At 33.2% G+C, this 17,697-nt stretch overlaps 1 protein-coding gene across 2 annotated transcripts in view; it reads left to right on the top strand.

The window, feature by feature from the left end:
• ZDHHC17 (zinc finger, DHHC-type containing 17) overlaps window positions 1-17,697 on the top strand; it is a 117,830-nt gene that overhangs the window by 33,692 nt on the left and 66,441 nt on the right. For both annotated transcript variants that reach the window (XM_008586233.1, XM_008586234.1), the window contains exons 3-5: window positions 5,048-5,170; window positions 12,125-12,202; window positions 12,787-12,931. In XM_008586233.1, the coding sequence (XP_008584455.1) occupies window positions 5,048-5,170; window positions 12,125-12,202; window positions 12,787-12,931 (346 nt within the window). The remainder of the gene's footprint in view (window positions 1-5,047; window positions 5,171-12,124; window positions 12,203-12,786; window positions 12,932-17,697) is intronic.

The raw sequence follows: 17,697 nt of genomic DNA, 5'->3' as shown, positions 1-17,697 counted from the left end.
CGGAAAAAAAAAAAAAAAAAAAAAAAAAAAAAAAAAAAACTTAAACTCTATACACATTAAGCAGTAATTCCCCATTCCTCCCTCTCCCCCAGGCCCCGGTAACCACCATTCCGCTTTCTGTCTCTGTGATTTTGTTCACTCCGACTACCTCATATAAGTGGAATCATACAGTATTGTCTTTTTTGACTGGCTTTTTTTACCCGTTTATTTCACTTAGCATAATGTTCTCAGGGTTCATCCATGTAGCACATGTCAGAATTTCCTTCCTTTTTAAGGCTGAATAATATTTCATTGTAAGTATATGCCACATTTTCCTTATCCATTCATTTGTGGATGGACACTTGGTTTGCTTCCACATTTTAGTTATTGTGAAAAATGCTGCCATGAACAGGGGTGTACAAATATCTCTTTGAGACCCTACTTTCCATTCTTTTGGGTGTATCAGGAGTGGAGTTGCTGATCATATGATAATTATATTTTTAATTTTTTGAGGAACTGCTACTCTGTTTTTCACAGCAACTTTCTGTTATTGGGTAGAGTGTTCTGTATTTGTTTGTTAGATCTCATTAGTTGGTTTATTGTGTTTTTTAAGTCCTCTATTTCCTTACTTATTTTATTTCTGGTTGTTGTATCCATTATTGAGAGCTTGTTTGGAGGTTCTATGAGGGGAGCCCAGCTACTTGTATACCATTGACAGAAGAATAGTCCTCTCCTCTATTGGGGTGTATCCATTATTGAGAGTTGATATTGAAGTTTCTAGTTATTATTATAAAACTATTTATTTGTCAATTTAATTCTGTCAATTTTTGCTTTAAATATTTTGATGGTCTGTTATTAGGTGCATGTTTATAATTGTTATATCTTTTTGCTTTATTGAATCTTTTATTAATATATAATGTCTTTCTTTATCTATTATAACCTTTCCTGATTTAAAATATATTTTGTATGATCTTAGTATAGCCATTCCTGCTCTCTTTTGGTTACCATTTACGTGGAGTATCTTTTTCCATCCTTTCACTTTTTACCTATTTGCGTGTGTCTTTGGATCTAAAGTGAATCTCTTGTAGACAGCATTTAATGGGAACATGTTTTTTAAACCCATTCTACCAATCTCTGTTTTTGGATTGGAGAGTTTAATTCACTTACATTGAAATTAATTGCTAATAAGGGTCTTCTGTCATTTTGCTATTTGTTTTTGTATGTCTTACAGCTTTTCAGTCCCTCATTTCTGTATTACCATCTTTTGTGTTCAGTTGTATTTTTGTAGTGAAATGTTTAAATTCCTTTCTCATTCCTGTTGTGTATATTCTGTAGCTATTTTTCATTGTGATAACTCCTAAAGTTATAACACTCTAATTTGAATTTGTGTTTATACAGATTTATACAGATTAATTTCAATAATGAACAAAAACTGCTCTGTTACATCTCTGTCACACCCATTTTGAACTGGTAAGAACAGATACCACACTCGATCTTAGCCAAAAGGCCAAGAAGTGATATGTTACACCCATTTTAGTTGTTATGTCACAAAATTACATATTTATACATTGTGTAAATATAAACAAATAATTACTTTAAATGCATTAGTCTCTTAAATTATATAGAAAACAATACATGGACTTACAGACCAAAATTCCAGTAGTACTAACTTTTAAAATAATATGTATTTTTTAAAAAGTGTGTTTCTTAAGTTAATGTAGAAAGCAAAAAAGTGGAGTTACAAATCGTTCTTAAATAGTACTAGTTTTTCTAATTGCCCATGTATTGACTTTTATTGAGTTCTTTATTTCTAAATATGGCTTATTATCTAGTGTCCTTTCATTTTACCCTACAGGACTCTCTTGAGCATTTCTTGCAGGGCTGATCTAGTGGTCACAAACTCCCTCAGCTTTTATCTGAGAATGTCTTAATTTCTCCATCACTTTTGAAGGACAGTTTTGCTGGATATATGATTCTTGGTTGACATTGTTTTTCTTTTAGCATTTTGAATACATTGATTGGCCTATTGCCTTTTGGCCTCCAAGTTTCTGAGTAGAAATCTGATAATCTTATTGAGGATCCTTAAATGTGACAAGTGCCTTTTCTCTCTCATTGCTTTCAAGATTCTCTGTCTTTGGCTTTCAAAAGTTGGATTATACTGTATATCAGTGTGGGTCTCTTGGAATTTATCTTACTTTGAGTTTTATCATGTCTTTCATTAAATTTGAAAAGTTTTCAGGCATTATAAATAATAATTCTTTCTCTGCCCCTTTGTCTCTCTCTTTTTTTCCTGGAACTCCCACAATGTGTATGTTCTCCTTGATGATATCCTACTGGTCCCTTAGGCTCTCTTCACTTTTCTTCAGTCTTTTTTCTTTCTTCTCCTCACACTCGATAATTATTCTTTCTCTGCCCCTTTGTCTCTCTCTTTTTTTCCTGGAACTCCCACAATGTGTATGTTCTGCTTGATGATATCCTACTGGTCCCTTAGGCTCTCTTCACTTTTCTTCAGTCTTTTTTCTTTCTTCTCCTCACACTCGATAATTACCCTTGTTCTATCTTTATGTTTGCTGACTCTTTCTTCTGCCTGTTCAAATCTGCCTTTGAAAATGTCTAGTGAATTTTTCATTACAGTTATTATACTTTTCAGCTCCAGAACTTTTTTTGTTTGTTTGTTTCATATTAGGTATTCTGTCTCTTATATTTCCATTTGGTTCTTAAATTATTGTTGTGATTTTTCTCCACATCTTCTTTTAATTCTTTGAACATCCTTAATTCAGTTGGTTTATAGTTTTTGTCTAGTACATCTTGCATCAGGTCTTTTTCAGGGACAGTTTCTCCTGATTTGTTTTTTTCCTTTGAATGGGACATGCTTTCCTGTTTCTTTGTATTCCTTGTGATTTTTTTGGTTAAAAACTGGACATTCGAATCTAATAATATCATGACTCAAGAAATTCTCCCTTCCTCAGGGTTTGCTGTTTATTGTTTTTGTTTTGTTGATTGTTGCAGGTAGACTTTGTGCTAAGGATCAGCCTGAGGTGTAAACTTAAGGTCCTGTGAGGTCTTTTTGTTGAGCATACAGTCATTTTCCAATTTTCCCTCTATATGGAGTTGCTTTTGAATGTCCAAGTCTTTATTGTTGGCTCCCAAGAGGGGAAAAAGAGAAAACTGAAGGGGAGGAACAGAAGGGGGACTGGCCCTTTAAATTACCTGGAAGTCACCGCAGTTGGAGGAGGAGGGGCTTGCAACAAGTGGGGGATGTACAACAATTGCCACCCACTTTTTTGTCTGTACCTCTGTGATCATAAGTAGCAATCAGAGCACAGATCTGTCATATTTGGAGGACAGGGTCCTTTTTTACCCTTGCTGGCTCTGGTAGGCTGTGTGCAGGTTGCTCTAGGAACACTTGCACAGCTTCCTGCCACATATGGGACTGGGAGTGGAGGATGAGTAGCTGCTACTGTGCAAAGAGCAGAAATAAACTGCAATTTACTTTCCAAACATTTACTTGGAAGTTACAAGCCTTCAGTGGACTCCAGAGTTTCAGAATAGTTATATCACGTAGATTCTGCCAGTGCAGTTATCTAGGTGGAGGGACAGATTTCTGGTACTTTCTACTCTGCCATCTTCCAAGAATCCTCTCTATATTCACTTTTAAGTGTGAGAAAAAAAAAAACCCAAAAGCCAGTGATTCTCTTTATGTTTAAAAAGATTTTTATGGTCACCATCTCATTCAAAGTGTGAGGTAGATTCTCCTCTTTAAGGTAATATGCGTAGTTCACTTTACTGGGCACATGTAAACAGTTTCTGAAAGAGAACGAACAACTGAAGGTACCATTGTCATCCCGTATGAATTGTGGAACTCCTGTGCTCTTCCCTTAGGTTGATTATCTTGGGTACCAGGTATGTATCTCTCTCTCTTTCTCTGTGTGTGTGTGTGTGTGTGTGTGTGTACACACACATGCAAAACAGAACCAGTGAGGATGGCATTGTGTGTGTGTGTGTGTGTGTGTGTGTGTGTACACACACATGCAAAACAGAACCAGTGAGGATGGCTGTGTAAAGGCTGTATTATATATTAGTAAAGCTAATTTCTCTATTAGATAAGATATGATGTAGATAGAAATTCAGTATTTGCTTCTAGTGTCTCATTATTATGCAACTCCTCCCCAAACCTTACTGCAGTATGCCTTTCCTGTTCTAGAGACGACTCTGATTGAGAAGTTATAAATATTGTCAAAACTTATTTAAATTTGTCTTTGTGTCACGTGTTTCCAAGCACCCAATATTGTGGTTTTAGGATAAAGTTGATGCTTGTTGTGGCTTAGTGATGGATCCTTGGTGCTTTATGTATATTCTCTTTACTTTTGTTTGTACTTGAAAATTTCCATAATAGGTTAAAAAAAATTCATACTGCCACACAGACACACAGACACACAAACAAAGGGAAGATCAGACTTTCTGCATGTGCCTCTTTTATCAGATATGAATATCTTCCTAGAACTCTCCCAATAGACTTTATTGTCTGTTTGGCTTGGACTGAGTCATAGGACTCTTCCCTTACCCCACTTCACACCCCAACACACCCTTTTTTAAAATTTGCCTTTAGGAATACCAAAGCTAAAATTGTAAATAGAGAATTCTGAAGCTTGTAAAACATCTTTTCTTCTTGATGTTCTTCCAAATTATTTGTATGTTCCTTGTTACTGATTTTTATGTATTTAATATTTTTTAGCTTAATTATGTGTATTTTTATAATCTGCTTCAAGTGTTTTGTGGAATGAGTGGTGATATAAAGAAAAACAAGCAAGTGATTGAAGTTTTATTTCTGGTGTCTTTCTCTTCCATCTAGTAAGGTTTTTTTCATAAATGAGACATTTTAGAACTGTAAACTATTAGTAAAAGCTGTTGGAATATTGATATTTTAAAAGTAATATTTTATGTTGAGAAATACATTTTAATTTCCACATATCAAAATGGAGCATTATTTTCTTCTAAAAATGTTATTTTAAGGCTTAAATTTCTTCTTAAATAGCAGTAGTAATGTCACATTTTCTTTCTTTTCAAGATATGGAATATATGAACGCTGCCGAGAATTGGTGGAAGCAGGTTATGATGTACGGCAACCAGACAAAGAAAATGTTACACTCCTCCATTGGGCTGCAATCAATAACAGAATAGATTTAGTCAAGTATGTGTTTTCTGTATTTTTAATTAATTAGTAGTTGATTTTATTACTATAAAATTATTGGAAATAATTATCATAAACACTAATTTCTGAAATTCATGGCTTTTAAAATGTAGCTTTTATGCACTTTTTTCCTGAAAAAAATGCTTTAACATATTGAACACTTATGTGAGCCAAGTACTATACTGAGTGCTTTTCCATGTATATTTTCTTTAATCTTAATTCTTGAAATAACTCTATGTGAAATATAACAATTACTACCATCCTACCGATGAACTGAAGCACAAAGAGGTTGAATATGCTACTCAGCATCACACATTTAATAAAGTTTGGAGTAAGGACTTGAACTCAGGCAGTCTGACTTGGCATTCACATTCTGAATATGCATTCTGTGGGGAAAAGCATTAAAAGGAAAGAGAGGGGTTGAAATGATAATAGGTAATAATAATGTGATTTAACTATTCACACCAGGGTAAGTGATGAATACGTTATATACTGAGTGTAAAATGATGTTTATCCCATACTATTAATCCGCTTGTATAGTAATGAGATAGTTAGATAATTATCTGAGTCAGGATGATAGGAAGTCCTTCATAATAAGTCTTACTTCATAGTCTTTGACACTTTAGACTTAAAAATCTCCAGATAAAGACATGTATCTAAAATGAGCTGCTTGTGAGGTGCAGTTAAGTGTATTACAGAGTCTACAGGCAATTAAGACGTTAATGCCAAGTAAAAGAACTTGCCCTTAGAGTCTTAAGCAAAAATTAAGCAAGTAATAACTAAAGTATTGAACTCTGTGAATCACTTTCTCCCAGAAAATGTATTTCCATTTTCTTTGTTCCTTCTTTTCCTTCTTTTATCTCTAACCTTCCCTCCGTTTTCAGTATGGGTATCCTGATACCTAAATCTGTTTTTATTGGAAAGTGGTTTTACTTCATTTTTGTTTGTGAGGGAAATTTTCACATGGTATAGAAATCTAGGTTCGTAGTTTTCATTTGTTTTATTTTTACCCATTAATAAGATTATTTCACTGTTTCTGGCTCTGTTGCTATTAAGAAATAAGTCTAAGTATCGTACTTTTGAATTTTTTTCCTTTTTTCTGGCTGCTTTTAAGATTTTCTCTGTGGTTTTCTGCAGTTTCACTGTGATGTATCTGGGTGTGGATTTCTTTCTATTTATGCTGAATGAGATTGCAAGGAATTCTTGATTCTGTGGATTGATGGTTTCATCAATTCTGGAAAAATCTCAGCCACTGTTTCTTCAAATACAGCTTTTGTCCCATTCTCTTTTTGCTCTTTTTCTGGAATACCAGCGTACGTCTGTTAGACCTTTTCATTGTATACTCTGTGTCTCTTACCCTCTCATGTATGTTCTATCATTTTGTTCCTTCATTTGGGAGACTGCTTTTAGCCTATTTTCTAGTTCATTTTACTCTGTATTTATCAGCTGTTAAATCCATTCATAATGTTCCTAATTTTTAATATTTATTAGTTTTAGAATGTTTTTGTTTCTTTTCAAACCTGTATTACTTAAATCTAATGATTACAGTTGCTAAAATTTTCAATCTCTTCTTATATATGTGAACATATTAAATATAGTTATTTTATAATCTGTGTCTAAGAAGATAGCATCTTAAGCATCTGTGGGTCTGTTTCTGTTATGTTGTTCCTTCATGTGTCTGGTTATCTTTCATTACGTGGTAGACCTTGTGTATGAAAAATTATTTGTTGAATAATTTCAGGCCTAAATTGCAAAGATTTTTATTTGCTTTTGCCAGGAACATCTTAATTTAATTTCAAGGCTTTAGATTTTCTGGATCACACAGGTGGCTGAAGACCATGCTAGAGCCAGGTTTAATTGTTTTTCCTTACTTTTATAGTGTGGCTTTTTGGTGTACAAACCCTTATTTTGCTTTTGTCTGCTTAGCTTTTCTCCCAGCCACGGCAAATGGTATAGTACCACTTTTCTAACTTCTTCAGGTTTTAGCACTCTCCTGAATCTTGGCCAGGTATATCCTCTTGATTTTCTCAGGTTTTGCTTTTTAGGAAACATTTCTTATATTTTAATGAGCTTTTTTCAGTTTTCTTTAATAGGAGGGTTGATCCAAATTATCTAGCCTTCCACAGTCCCTGTATTTCTTTAAGTTAATATTATTTTAATTAAAATAGTACATAACAATTTGAAAAATTAAGCAGTGCTTAAAGGCTTACAATGAGAAACATAAGTCCCTCCCCACCTGTTGGTCCTGTACCCTGGAAGTAACTATTTTTAATACATTAGTTGTTTCTTTCAGTATTTACTCTTATATTTTATATATTTATATATATATGCTGCTTTTATAAACTTATTTTCTTTATACCAATTATAGCAAACACTTTTTAGCTTTTTCATTTAATGTATATATATTCAAGATTTTTTTGTATTGATATACAAAAAATGTATAAATAAAAAAAGTGTAAGTAAAGCTGCATCATTCTTTTTAAATACCTGTAACATATTTAAATACCTGTAACATATTATATGGAGGTACTTGAACTTATTTAATAGTTTTTTTATTGATGGATGTTTAGCTTGATTCTGTTGTTACAAACAGTGCTGTAATTAATATTTTGTTTGCATTTTTTTACATATATTCATTTATATCTTTAGAATTTTTAAGAGTTAGAAAGTTAGAAAGATATAAATGTTTAGCTTGATTCTGTTGTTACAAACAGTGCTGTAATTAATATTTTGTTTGCATTTTTTACATATATTCATTTATATCTTTAGAATTTTTAAGAGTTAGAAAGTTAGAAAGATATGTTTTTAATTTTAATAAATATTGCCAACTTTATGTTGTTATTTCTTTTTATCAGTTTTTAACATTATATTTTGTCTTTCTGTTTTGGAATAACTAGATATCCTATACTTTCTCACCACTAATACTTTTTCCTCCATCTTCTATTATAGTTTTAGTAAATCACTATGCGAAGTTTAAACTGTGAGTAAATATTATGCACTGCTAAGCCCAAAACAGTTCTGTGATTATCTTTTCTTTCCTGTATAACTTTTAATTTTGTTTAAAGTAACAGTTGCTTAGTTTTTTTTCATTTGTTTCTTTTTCTATGTACGGCTTCTTACCATACGCTTAGAACTGTAAAACCCTTGTCTCTATAAATGATATCAGATAATTTATCAGTTCTGGATTTCTCCACTTTCATGCTTCAGCCCAGACTATTTGCTCTGTAGGGCTACCATACAAATCATTGTCCTAAGACCTTCCTTGTCACCATTGTGGAAAATCTCTTTGCTCCAGTGTTGGTCTCTGTTTCCTGGATCTCAGGTTTTTATCTCTATTGGTTTGTTCCCTGCTGTAGTAGAGTATACTTTCTGGTAGCTTTCTGAGACAGTGCTTTAGAGGTAAGTGTTTTGAAGTTAGTATCTACTCTGCCCCACACCTTATTGGTTGTTTGGCTGAGTATAGACTTCTAGATTAAAAAGTTTCCTTAGAATTTTGAAGCACTTCTCTGTTGTTTTCTTGCCTCAAGTGTTACAGTTGAGATATGTGATCTCATTCTGTTGATCAAAAAGTTTACATTTGTCTTGTTTTTAAAAATAAATAAGAAAGTCTCAAGTAAAAAATACAGACATAAAGACTTGATGCTGTCTGCCTCATTGTTCCAAGCCACTTATAGACTAGTGAGGTTAGAGAATAAAGCCAGTAAGTTATAGAGTGGGTTAATAATTGTGGTATCAGTGTCTGTATTACATCTTCAGGTGGGTAAACTTAATCCTTAGAATATATAGTCTAGCAAGTTACTTTCCTAAAACGATATGGAAAAGTCTCTTCTAACAGTTATGTTGCATCAGGATGTATCAACGGATCTTACTGCAAGCAAAGTAGTTAGTTCACGTTCATGATGATAACATATAAAGCACAATTATAATATACTTTGTAATATAAATATAATTATATAATATAATATAAATATAATTTATATTATATTATACTGTATATATTATATAAAGAGGAAAGGAGAAGACCTTCACTCTAGCCTGAATTAAGTTTATATTCCTAGAGTTTTCAAGTGAAAGTCTTTCAACTATTTCTTAGCTTTTATCATAATATAATAAAATAGAAACTATTAGCTCAGGCTCTTGTCTTCAGCAGTCTTCTGTTACCTTAAGATTCTTCGTTAACAACAGCTAATACTTGTAGTCTCTGATTTCAGTTTGATTCCAAGTCAAGGTTTTATTAATGAATATGTGGCTTTATTAAGAAATGTGGAGCCTGTAATTTTCTGAGAACACATGGTGTATGTAGCTTATTCTTCTTCCCTGGGAACATTTAAGTTATTTTTCTTTATTTGTGATTTTGTGAAAGTTTACATTACTGTGCATTGATGCAGTTCCTTTTATTTTTAACCCAGCTTTCTTCAGTTACTTCATCATATTTGACATTTATTCACATTTAGGACAGAGACATAACAAAGCTGATTGGAAGTTGTGGGACTTAGAGAGGTCTACAAACAGCAACCCTCAAATATTAGTTTCTGGAGGTTTTTTCCTGGGGCTTAAAAAGTTCCCCTTACAGAAGATTCTAATCTCTGTGGGGAGGGGCTGAATATCTGTCTAGCCTCCAGCTAACAAGAGCCTGGGGTTCTTGTTGTTCACCATGTACATTTTCATTGAATTGCTACATTTTCAGTGCAGTGCATCATACTATTCCCTAATTTAATCCCTGAGTCTCAACTTCTCTGGTAAAGGTACACTGAACGCACCTTTTGGCAAATGCTGAATGGTTGAGTGTTAAAATCACATGAGACTAAGGCTGAAGTCAGAATCACCATCATACAATGAAGTATAGGGATGTTAGAATGAATCTGGACCCCAAAATAGCAGTTAGAATTATAACTACAATTCTATTAAAAAATTTTAAGATTTAATGTTACAGTGCACAAGGAATGCTTTTCTAGCACTGTCAGCTGCTTGATTGCTTCCATGTCACTAAAATGACTGTTTGTGATGCTAAATAAATACTCACTTTCAGTAAGAAATGTTAGAAAACACAGTTTTTCAGCAACATACTTAATATATTGACTTTCAACCAGTGTTTCTGTTCACAGCACAGCTACTTCCTACTTTCTTTGGAGGTAATAATTGCCTCTAATTCCTTAGCCTTTTCCAGGTTTTATAACATATTCTGGCTTGCTTTCCATCTGTGTCCCTTCTGGAGACATCTGGATTTTAACTATTTGCTTTTCATCTTTCAAATATTTGTTGATATCTCTTGTTCATTGATGATCCCTTCTCAAAACTTAGATACCATTAGTACCTGCAAGAATATTCTTTGATATTCTTTGGTAACCTTCTTGTAGTATTGCAAGGAGGCTTAAATTGAAAAATAAGAATTGTATGATCTTCTCAGACGTTTGTAGTCTGGAGCTAGAGTCTTACAGCTACCAAAAATAACATGTTATAAAATATAGTATAAAAATATAGCACTTCTCTTCCAGGATTTTACAGTGAAAGATAATGGAAGTTATTCTTTTTTTAGTATACAGAAAAAGAAGTTCCTCTATCCTTTTGAATACAAAGTTTTGCTTTAGAGCCAGTTTGGAAATCACTCAGTGACATAGCCCTACAAGGATTTAAATTATGCCTGTGTGAGAAAAAATGATTCTCAGGAACAGATAAATTGACTATAGAGAAGGAAATGAAATTGTTTTTAAAAAATCCCAGTTGTACTTTTTAAGAAAGTATCATTTCCTATCAAAGTGATTCTTCGTCTGAGCTATACATCTCTTTGGGTTTTAGCCTAACTATTCTCAAAAAATATTGTCACCATTATATAATGTCTACCAGGTACCTTAAGAACTGATTCAGGAATAGTTAAATGTTGGTATTCTTAATAGTCAGATATTTTGGAACTATTTTGTTAAGTTGCTTTGAACTAGAGTGGAGTTGCGACCTTCATTGCATAATGCTTTGAAAGCATCAATTTAACAAATGTTATGAAGCAGAAAATTTCTAAATTAAGCATGTAAGTATGAGTATATTAAATATTTAGAACTATGTACATTTAGGAGTGAATGCATTGGTGACCTAAAGCAGTAATCACTTAGAACACTTAAAGGGCCTCAGTCATATACATATGTCAAATATTTGACATCAAATGCCTTAAAATCATTTATATTCAAGATTCATTGCATTGATCAAACCCAAAACAGTTAAGAACTGTTTATTTCAAAGGATATGAAGATGCTATGACATTAATATATTAAGCAATGAGGTTGCTCTTTCTTTTTAAAGCAACGTGGCTTTAAAGGCATGATGAATAAGGCATAGTAAAGAACCTTTATGTTATAATTTACAGATTATAAAATTCTTTCACGTATATTGTGTGATTTAATCTATAGTAACCTCGTGAGGAAAGTAAAGCTTAAAAAGCTGAGCTATCCAAGGTAGACCAAGTCCTGCCTATTCTGCAACTATTTGACTCTAAGATTCTAGATGCTGCTACACAAATCTTTGTGGTTCTCTGACTGCCTTCTTTTCTATATGATTATTTGGCATTTCTGTTCTTTTTTGTAACTTTAAATAAATTATTTTTCTTTTACTTCTAGAATAAAAGAAGTGATGTGTAAAAGTTCTGCTAAATATGTTTTTCAAACTGTCACAAAAGATTATTGATCTTCACAGTTTCAGATCCCTGAACCAGACAGCCACCAAAAAAAACAAAGATTGTTTATCCTTATTAGTATAACTAACATGAGATCTAAAGTGAAAAACATTTTGATCTTCACAGTTTCAGATCCCTGAACCAGACAGCCACCAAAAAAAACAAAGATTGTTTATCTTTATTAGTATAACTAACATGAGATCTAAAGTGAAAAACATTTTAAAAATTTTTTGTATAATTTCTTAAAGTAGAAAATGAAAATTATCTAAATTATTACAAATTTTATCTTATAGATACTATATTTCGAAAGGTGCTATTGTGGATCAACTTGGAGGAGACCTGAATTCAACTCCATTGCACTGGGCCACAAGGTTTAAATTTGCTTCTAGATTTTTTTCCCTTTGGTTCCTTTATTAGGATTAGCTAAGCAACTTTAAAAAAAAAATGATATGCTAAAATAAATGGGAGAACTTATTATGCCAGTAGTTAACATAATTAATGTGTTAATGTGTTACTGTCCAGTGTTACCCGCATTGGAAGCAAAGTTTGTTGTCCAAAGAGTCCTTAGGGAGTTAGCCATGCTGATGTTAATCTAGTTAGTTGTAAGATTGTGTTAACCTTTGGATTTGTAAATATAATGCTTTTGCAGCCTATACGTATTTACAATTAAAGAACTAGCTCGGTTCGTGGGATGATTGAGATCATATTTGAATAGACATAATAGAATATAGTAATTATTTATTATATATTTAAAATTACTAAAGACGGTTATTCCAGTTAAGACTTTTAAGTACCATAAAACCTAAATGTATCTTGACATATTTCTATTTTAAAATAACTATTTAAAATATGTATGCATTCTTTTCACTATTACCTTATTTTAAAAAGCACTTTCCAGAAGATCCTGTATGAAGTAACTTTATATATCTAAGTGTTTTTTTTTTTTATTTTTTAGACAAGGCCATCTATCCATGGTTGTGCAACTAATGAAATATGGTGCAGATCCTTCATTAATCGATGGAGAAGGATGTAGCTGTATTCATCTGGCTGCTCAGTTCGGACATACCTCAATTGTTGCTTATCTCATAGCGAAAGGACAGGTAAAAAAATCAGAGTGGTGTAGATTTTAATCAGATGTTCTTCGTGGTTTAAATGACTGATACCATTGGTGTTACATGTGTAACAATATGATGATATTTAGGTAATACTTTCTGATGGATGAAGAAAATAAATAAATACATAGTTAGTTTGATATTGAGCTCTTTAATGCACTTAACATAAAAATAAGACAGACAATCACGAACCACATAATGATCTATTAAGTTAGGTTTTTTATTTCTGAGAGTGATGGAGATGAGATAAATCCTGGAATATACAGAAGAAAATTTAGGTATCTTATTTTTTCCCTTACTTATGTTTTTTGAATATATTATCTGAATTCATCCAAACATTTTCAAACTTATTTATTGGTTATTTTCTACATTAAATACTTCTCAAGGGGGATAAATGTTTTAAGATCAGTTTCTTAGTTTCTGCTGTATAAAATAATGCTGCTTCTTGTCAGAAAACTTCTCATTATTTAAGTGGTTGTTCTTGATTTTTCCTGAATATACATTGACCATAATCCCATTAAATACTACCAGTTTATATTATCATGTTTTTGTAAAAATGTGTTTTGTTAAAAGTAATGTCACCCAGTTTTAGTTCCATGTATTTTTTCTGGTTATATTTAAACATTAGTTTTGTAATTAAGGATCTCATTATAAGAATAACTAAGATAAATGAGTTTAATTCTTTGCTATTGGCATATATTTATTGTTATTTTAATTTAAAATTTTATGCTGACTAAAAATTTGAAAAATATTTCTTTTACTGAAACCTTTAAGGTATTTGTTGTTGGCAGTATCAGTCATTGGTGGTTGTGTGTTGTGCTTTATTGCTTAGGAAAAGAGGCATAGAATGACTAATTGCTGGAAGGGGGAGTTTATTATTTATTATTGTTCAAACAAACTACCTCCAAAATCTAATGGCTAAGAACACCACCAACCATTTTGTATATCTCAGAATTCTGTAGGTTGATGAGCTTGGCTGGGCGTTCTCTTTGTTTTAATGGCTAGGGGTTGCAGTCATGTGGGGGCTTGGGTAGGCTGGAGGACTTACGTATCTTGTACCTTGATAAGAATGGCTAGAAGTCTGTGATTACCTGGGATGCTGGTACAGCTAGTCCTCTCTCTTTCTCCATGCAGTGTCAGAACTTCTCCTTCTCCACACCACCATTCTATGTGGTTTCTCCAGCAGAGGACTTAGATTTCTTACACGGGACCTCAGAGCTCCCAAAAGAACAAAAGCGGAAGCTGTTCTGCTTTTTTAAATCTCAGGTCTTGAACTGGCACAGCAACATTTCTTCTCCATTCTGTTGGTTAAAGTAAATTATAGGGCCAGACCACATTCAGTGTTAGAAGGGACATCACAAGGGTATGAATGCCAGGAGGTAAGGTTTATTGGGGGCCATCTCTGGAGACCAGTTATTACAGGGGATTTTCCTTGTTCTCCTACACTTTGTTCTAGGGCAGGGGTTGAAGCAGTAAATGGTGCTGAAGCACATGACAGTGTCTTTAGTGGCCTACTGTATTGCAGTTATTAAGGTTTATTGGGGGCCATCTCTGGAGACCAGTTATTACAGGGGATTTTCCTTGTTCTCCTGCACTTTGTTCTAGGGCAGGGGTTGAAGCAGTAAATGGTGCTGAAGCACATGACAGTGTCTTTAGTGGCCTACTGTATTGCAGTTATAAATTTACAATATACGTTCACTTTTTTCTTTCAGTTTTTAACTGGGAAAAAAGGTAGTGTATATTTTGAGTCTTCATCATCTTTTTGTTAACTTTGGATGATTTTCAGTAATCATTTTAATTCTGGTGTAGTATGTAGACTACAGAATTCTCGAAGGGCAGGATTTCTACTTGTTATAGTGCTTTTTGTTCAAAAAATGCATGATAATGATAAATGTCTGACAAATAATTTTCTTTTCCATTAGTAAATTGTTTTTCTGGATGCAAAAACAATACATTCTTATTATAAAATATTCAAACATAATTGAAGAGTATGTCTTAGGAAATGAAATTCCACTCCTGCCCTTGCTCATCACCCTCACCCAGATCTCTTCCTTTAACAGTTTATTATATATTTTTTCCATGTATACACTAATATATTATAAAAGACACTCTTCCAGTGTGCATTGCCTCATACTTTGAATGGGGTCCAAAGTCTGTGCTCTGCAGAGCACTATGCCATCTCACCCCTGGATACCTCTTGAGCATCTCTTCTGTCATTTCTCCGTCATCAGTCTGCTTTAACCACAGTATTCCTTGAGCAACTCTGAAACGCTGCTGTCTCAGGGCCTTTGTGCTTGCTCTTTCTTCTGCTGGTATGTTCTTTCTTCAGATAATCAGACATTTCTTTCTCTTTTACTTCAAGCAGATGCTGAAACTTTGTTAGTTATAATTAGTTCTCAATTATAAACAGTAATAAAATTAGTATATTTTTATTTCTTCTTTCTTTTCCCGGTCTTTCACTTACTTTAGTCAATAATATTCTTTTTCTTCGTGTTAACTTTGTTCTGATAAATGTAACTACATTTCTGTTACTTGAATTTTCAGCTTTAGGTAATATCCTTTGACTTATAGCTATTACAGATGAGACTGTCAGGATACTTTCTTTTCAGCGTTTTTCCATTTGTTTTCCCATTTTTTGTTGATTGTATCAATTTTACATTGTTAGGGCATATAACATTTCCATTCGGTTTTGTCATTCTATTCTTCACAGTTGTTTTAGTTTACTGTTAAATATATTCACTGCTCACTACCAATTCTTTTGGATGATTTTCAGGAGAAAAAGGGGAAAATGCTAAGTTATGGAGCCCCGTTGATCATGGAATTCCCATAAGCTTTTGATCTGGGCTTGTTAATTCTTCCCAATAGAGAATACCCATACGTCCAGGCTGAACTTGGAAAAGAAGTACCAAGTTTTAAATCCTGACCCAAAGAGAGAAAAGGTTGAATTTCATATTTCTTTTAGTATTCTAGAGATGTGGCATAATTTTACATTTTTTATTTTATTTATTGATATTTTTAAGACATCAATTTTTAAAAAGTAAAAAAGGCAACTAAGAAGAGGATACTTAAAGATAAGAATTTACATGTTTGCTTTACTGAGACATCAAATTTGATTGTGTTTTCTTGACACTGGAGCAGTAAGGAGTAAAGTAAGTTACAGTACTTACCTCTCATTAAGAAACAAGGAATTTTGTCAGTTCTTCAGAAAGTACTTTTTTTTTTTTTCCTTTTTGTCTTTTTTTGTGACCGGTAACGGGATTGCAACCCTCAGTGTTGCGCCCGTACCGCGACCGGCAACGGGATCGCAACCCTCGGTGTCGCGCCCACACCGCTTTCAATCAGTGAGTGGACTGGTCTCTATATGGGATCTGAACCCTCAGCGGGAGCGCCGCTGCGCTCCCAAGCGCCGCACTCTACCAAGTGCGCCACCGGGCCGGCCCAGAAACTACTTTTTTTAAAAGATTACAATTTTTAAAAAAATTTAACCTGTATCTTGGAAATATTGGGTGAGGTTACAGAAGATATTCTGACAACGTTGTTAAAGTAAATCCAGAAACAGATTTGTAATGGATAAGGTGTAACATTTTATTATGGTATTCATGGTGAGGGGCTAAAGCTAATGACATTCAAGGGTATACTTTAGTTCCCTAATGTAGTGGTTGTCAGCTTTTTTCCTTCCTCAATACACTTACATGATGTTCACATTTGAGACTTACTCCTATCAGTAATAGTGGCACACAGAGAACTGCTGCATAAAGGTATAAGCAGTGTTTACAGTGTACTTACTGTAACTCTGTCCTCTGTCCACTGATTGTTAAGTTAGGTAAAACAACTTGAATTAGAATTGCTTGTTTAAAGTTATCCAGGAATGGAGTATGGGGAAGAGATGTAGAAGAAATTTAATATTTACTGAATGTCTGTTATGTTCCAGACTATGGACTAGGTGCTTTACACACATTATTCTATTTAATCATTGCAGCGATCTTATGAAGTTCTTATTTGTGTTTACATTATTTGATGAGGAAGCTGAGGCTTGGAGAATTAAACTAATTTTACCCACAATCTCATAGCTATTAAGTGGTAGAGATAGGAATTCAAAACCACGTCTGTCTTATTCTAAAGCCTATGCCTTTCCCAAGCCTAGAAGAATAGATAGATAAGCATCTTTTCATTTAACAAATGGTTTTTGATTATCTACTCTGCTGGATACCAAGAATACAGAGATGGATTTAATATGATTTTGATCCTCAGAGAACTCCTGTTCTAATCAACAAGACTGATACCTTGGCATAGAGGATAATCAGCCCAGATTAGAGTGGGTTGGGAAAGGTAATTTTAGGGCAGTAAAACTGATAGAATCCCTGATACATCAGAATGTCTTGAGAGGAGATTTAGATCACCAGGGAAGAGTTTTGGTTTAATGGATGGTAGTTTTAATTCTAATTTTCTAAAAAACTAAACAAAAGGGGGAAAAGACAATTCCAGGGAAAGCAAAAAGTTGGGTAGAAGAGGAAAAATAATCATGGTTTTACTACATGGTTTGGGTGGGATAGTATTTGTACATATTTATAACAGTGTATAATAATTTATACATATTTATAATAATTTATATTTATACATATTTAGTTTGCATGTATATATTTAATTTATACATATTTATAATAATTAAATGTTTGTATAACCAGAATTGCAGTAGATCTCTTGAGAGGAAAGAATAGGAAAGGTGCATATTTGTGATGGGGCAGGGAGAGGAA

Source organism: Galeopterus variegatus, unplaced genomic scaffold, assembly GCF_000696425.1.
Source record: "Galeopterus variegatus unplaced genomic scaffold, G_variegatus-3.0.2 Scaffold3893, whole genome shotgun sequence".
Classification (NCBI taxonomy): Eukaryota; Metazoa; Chordata; class Mammalia; order Dermoptera; family Cynocephalidae; genus Galeopterus; species Galeopterus variegatus.
This window is presented reverse-complemented; position numbering and strand designations above follow the sequence as displayed.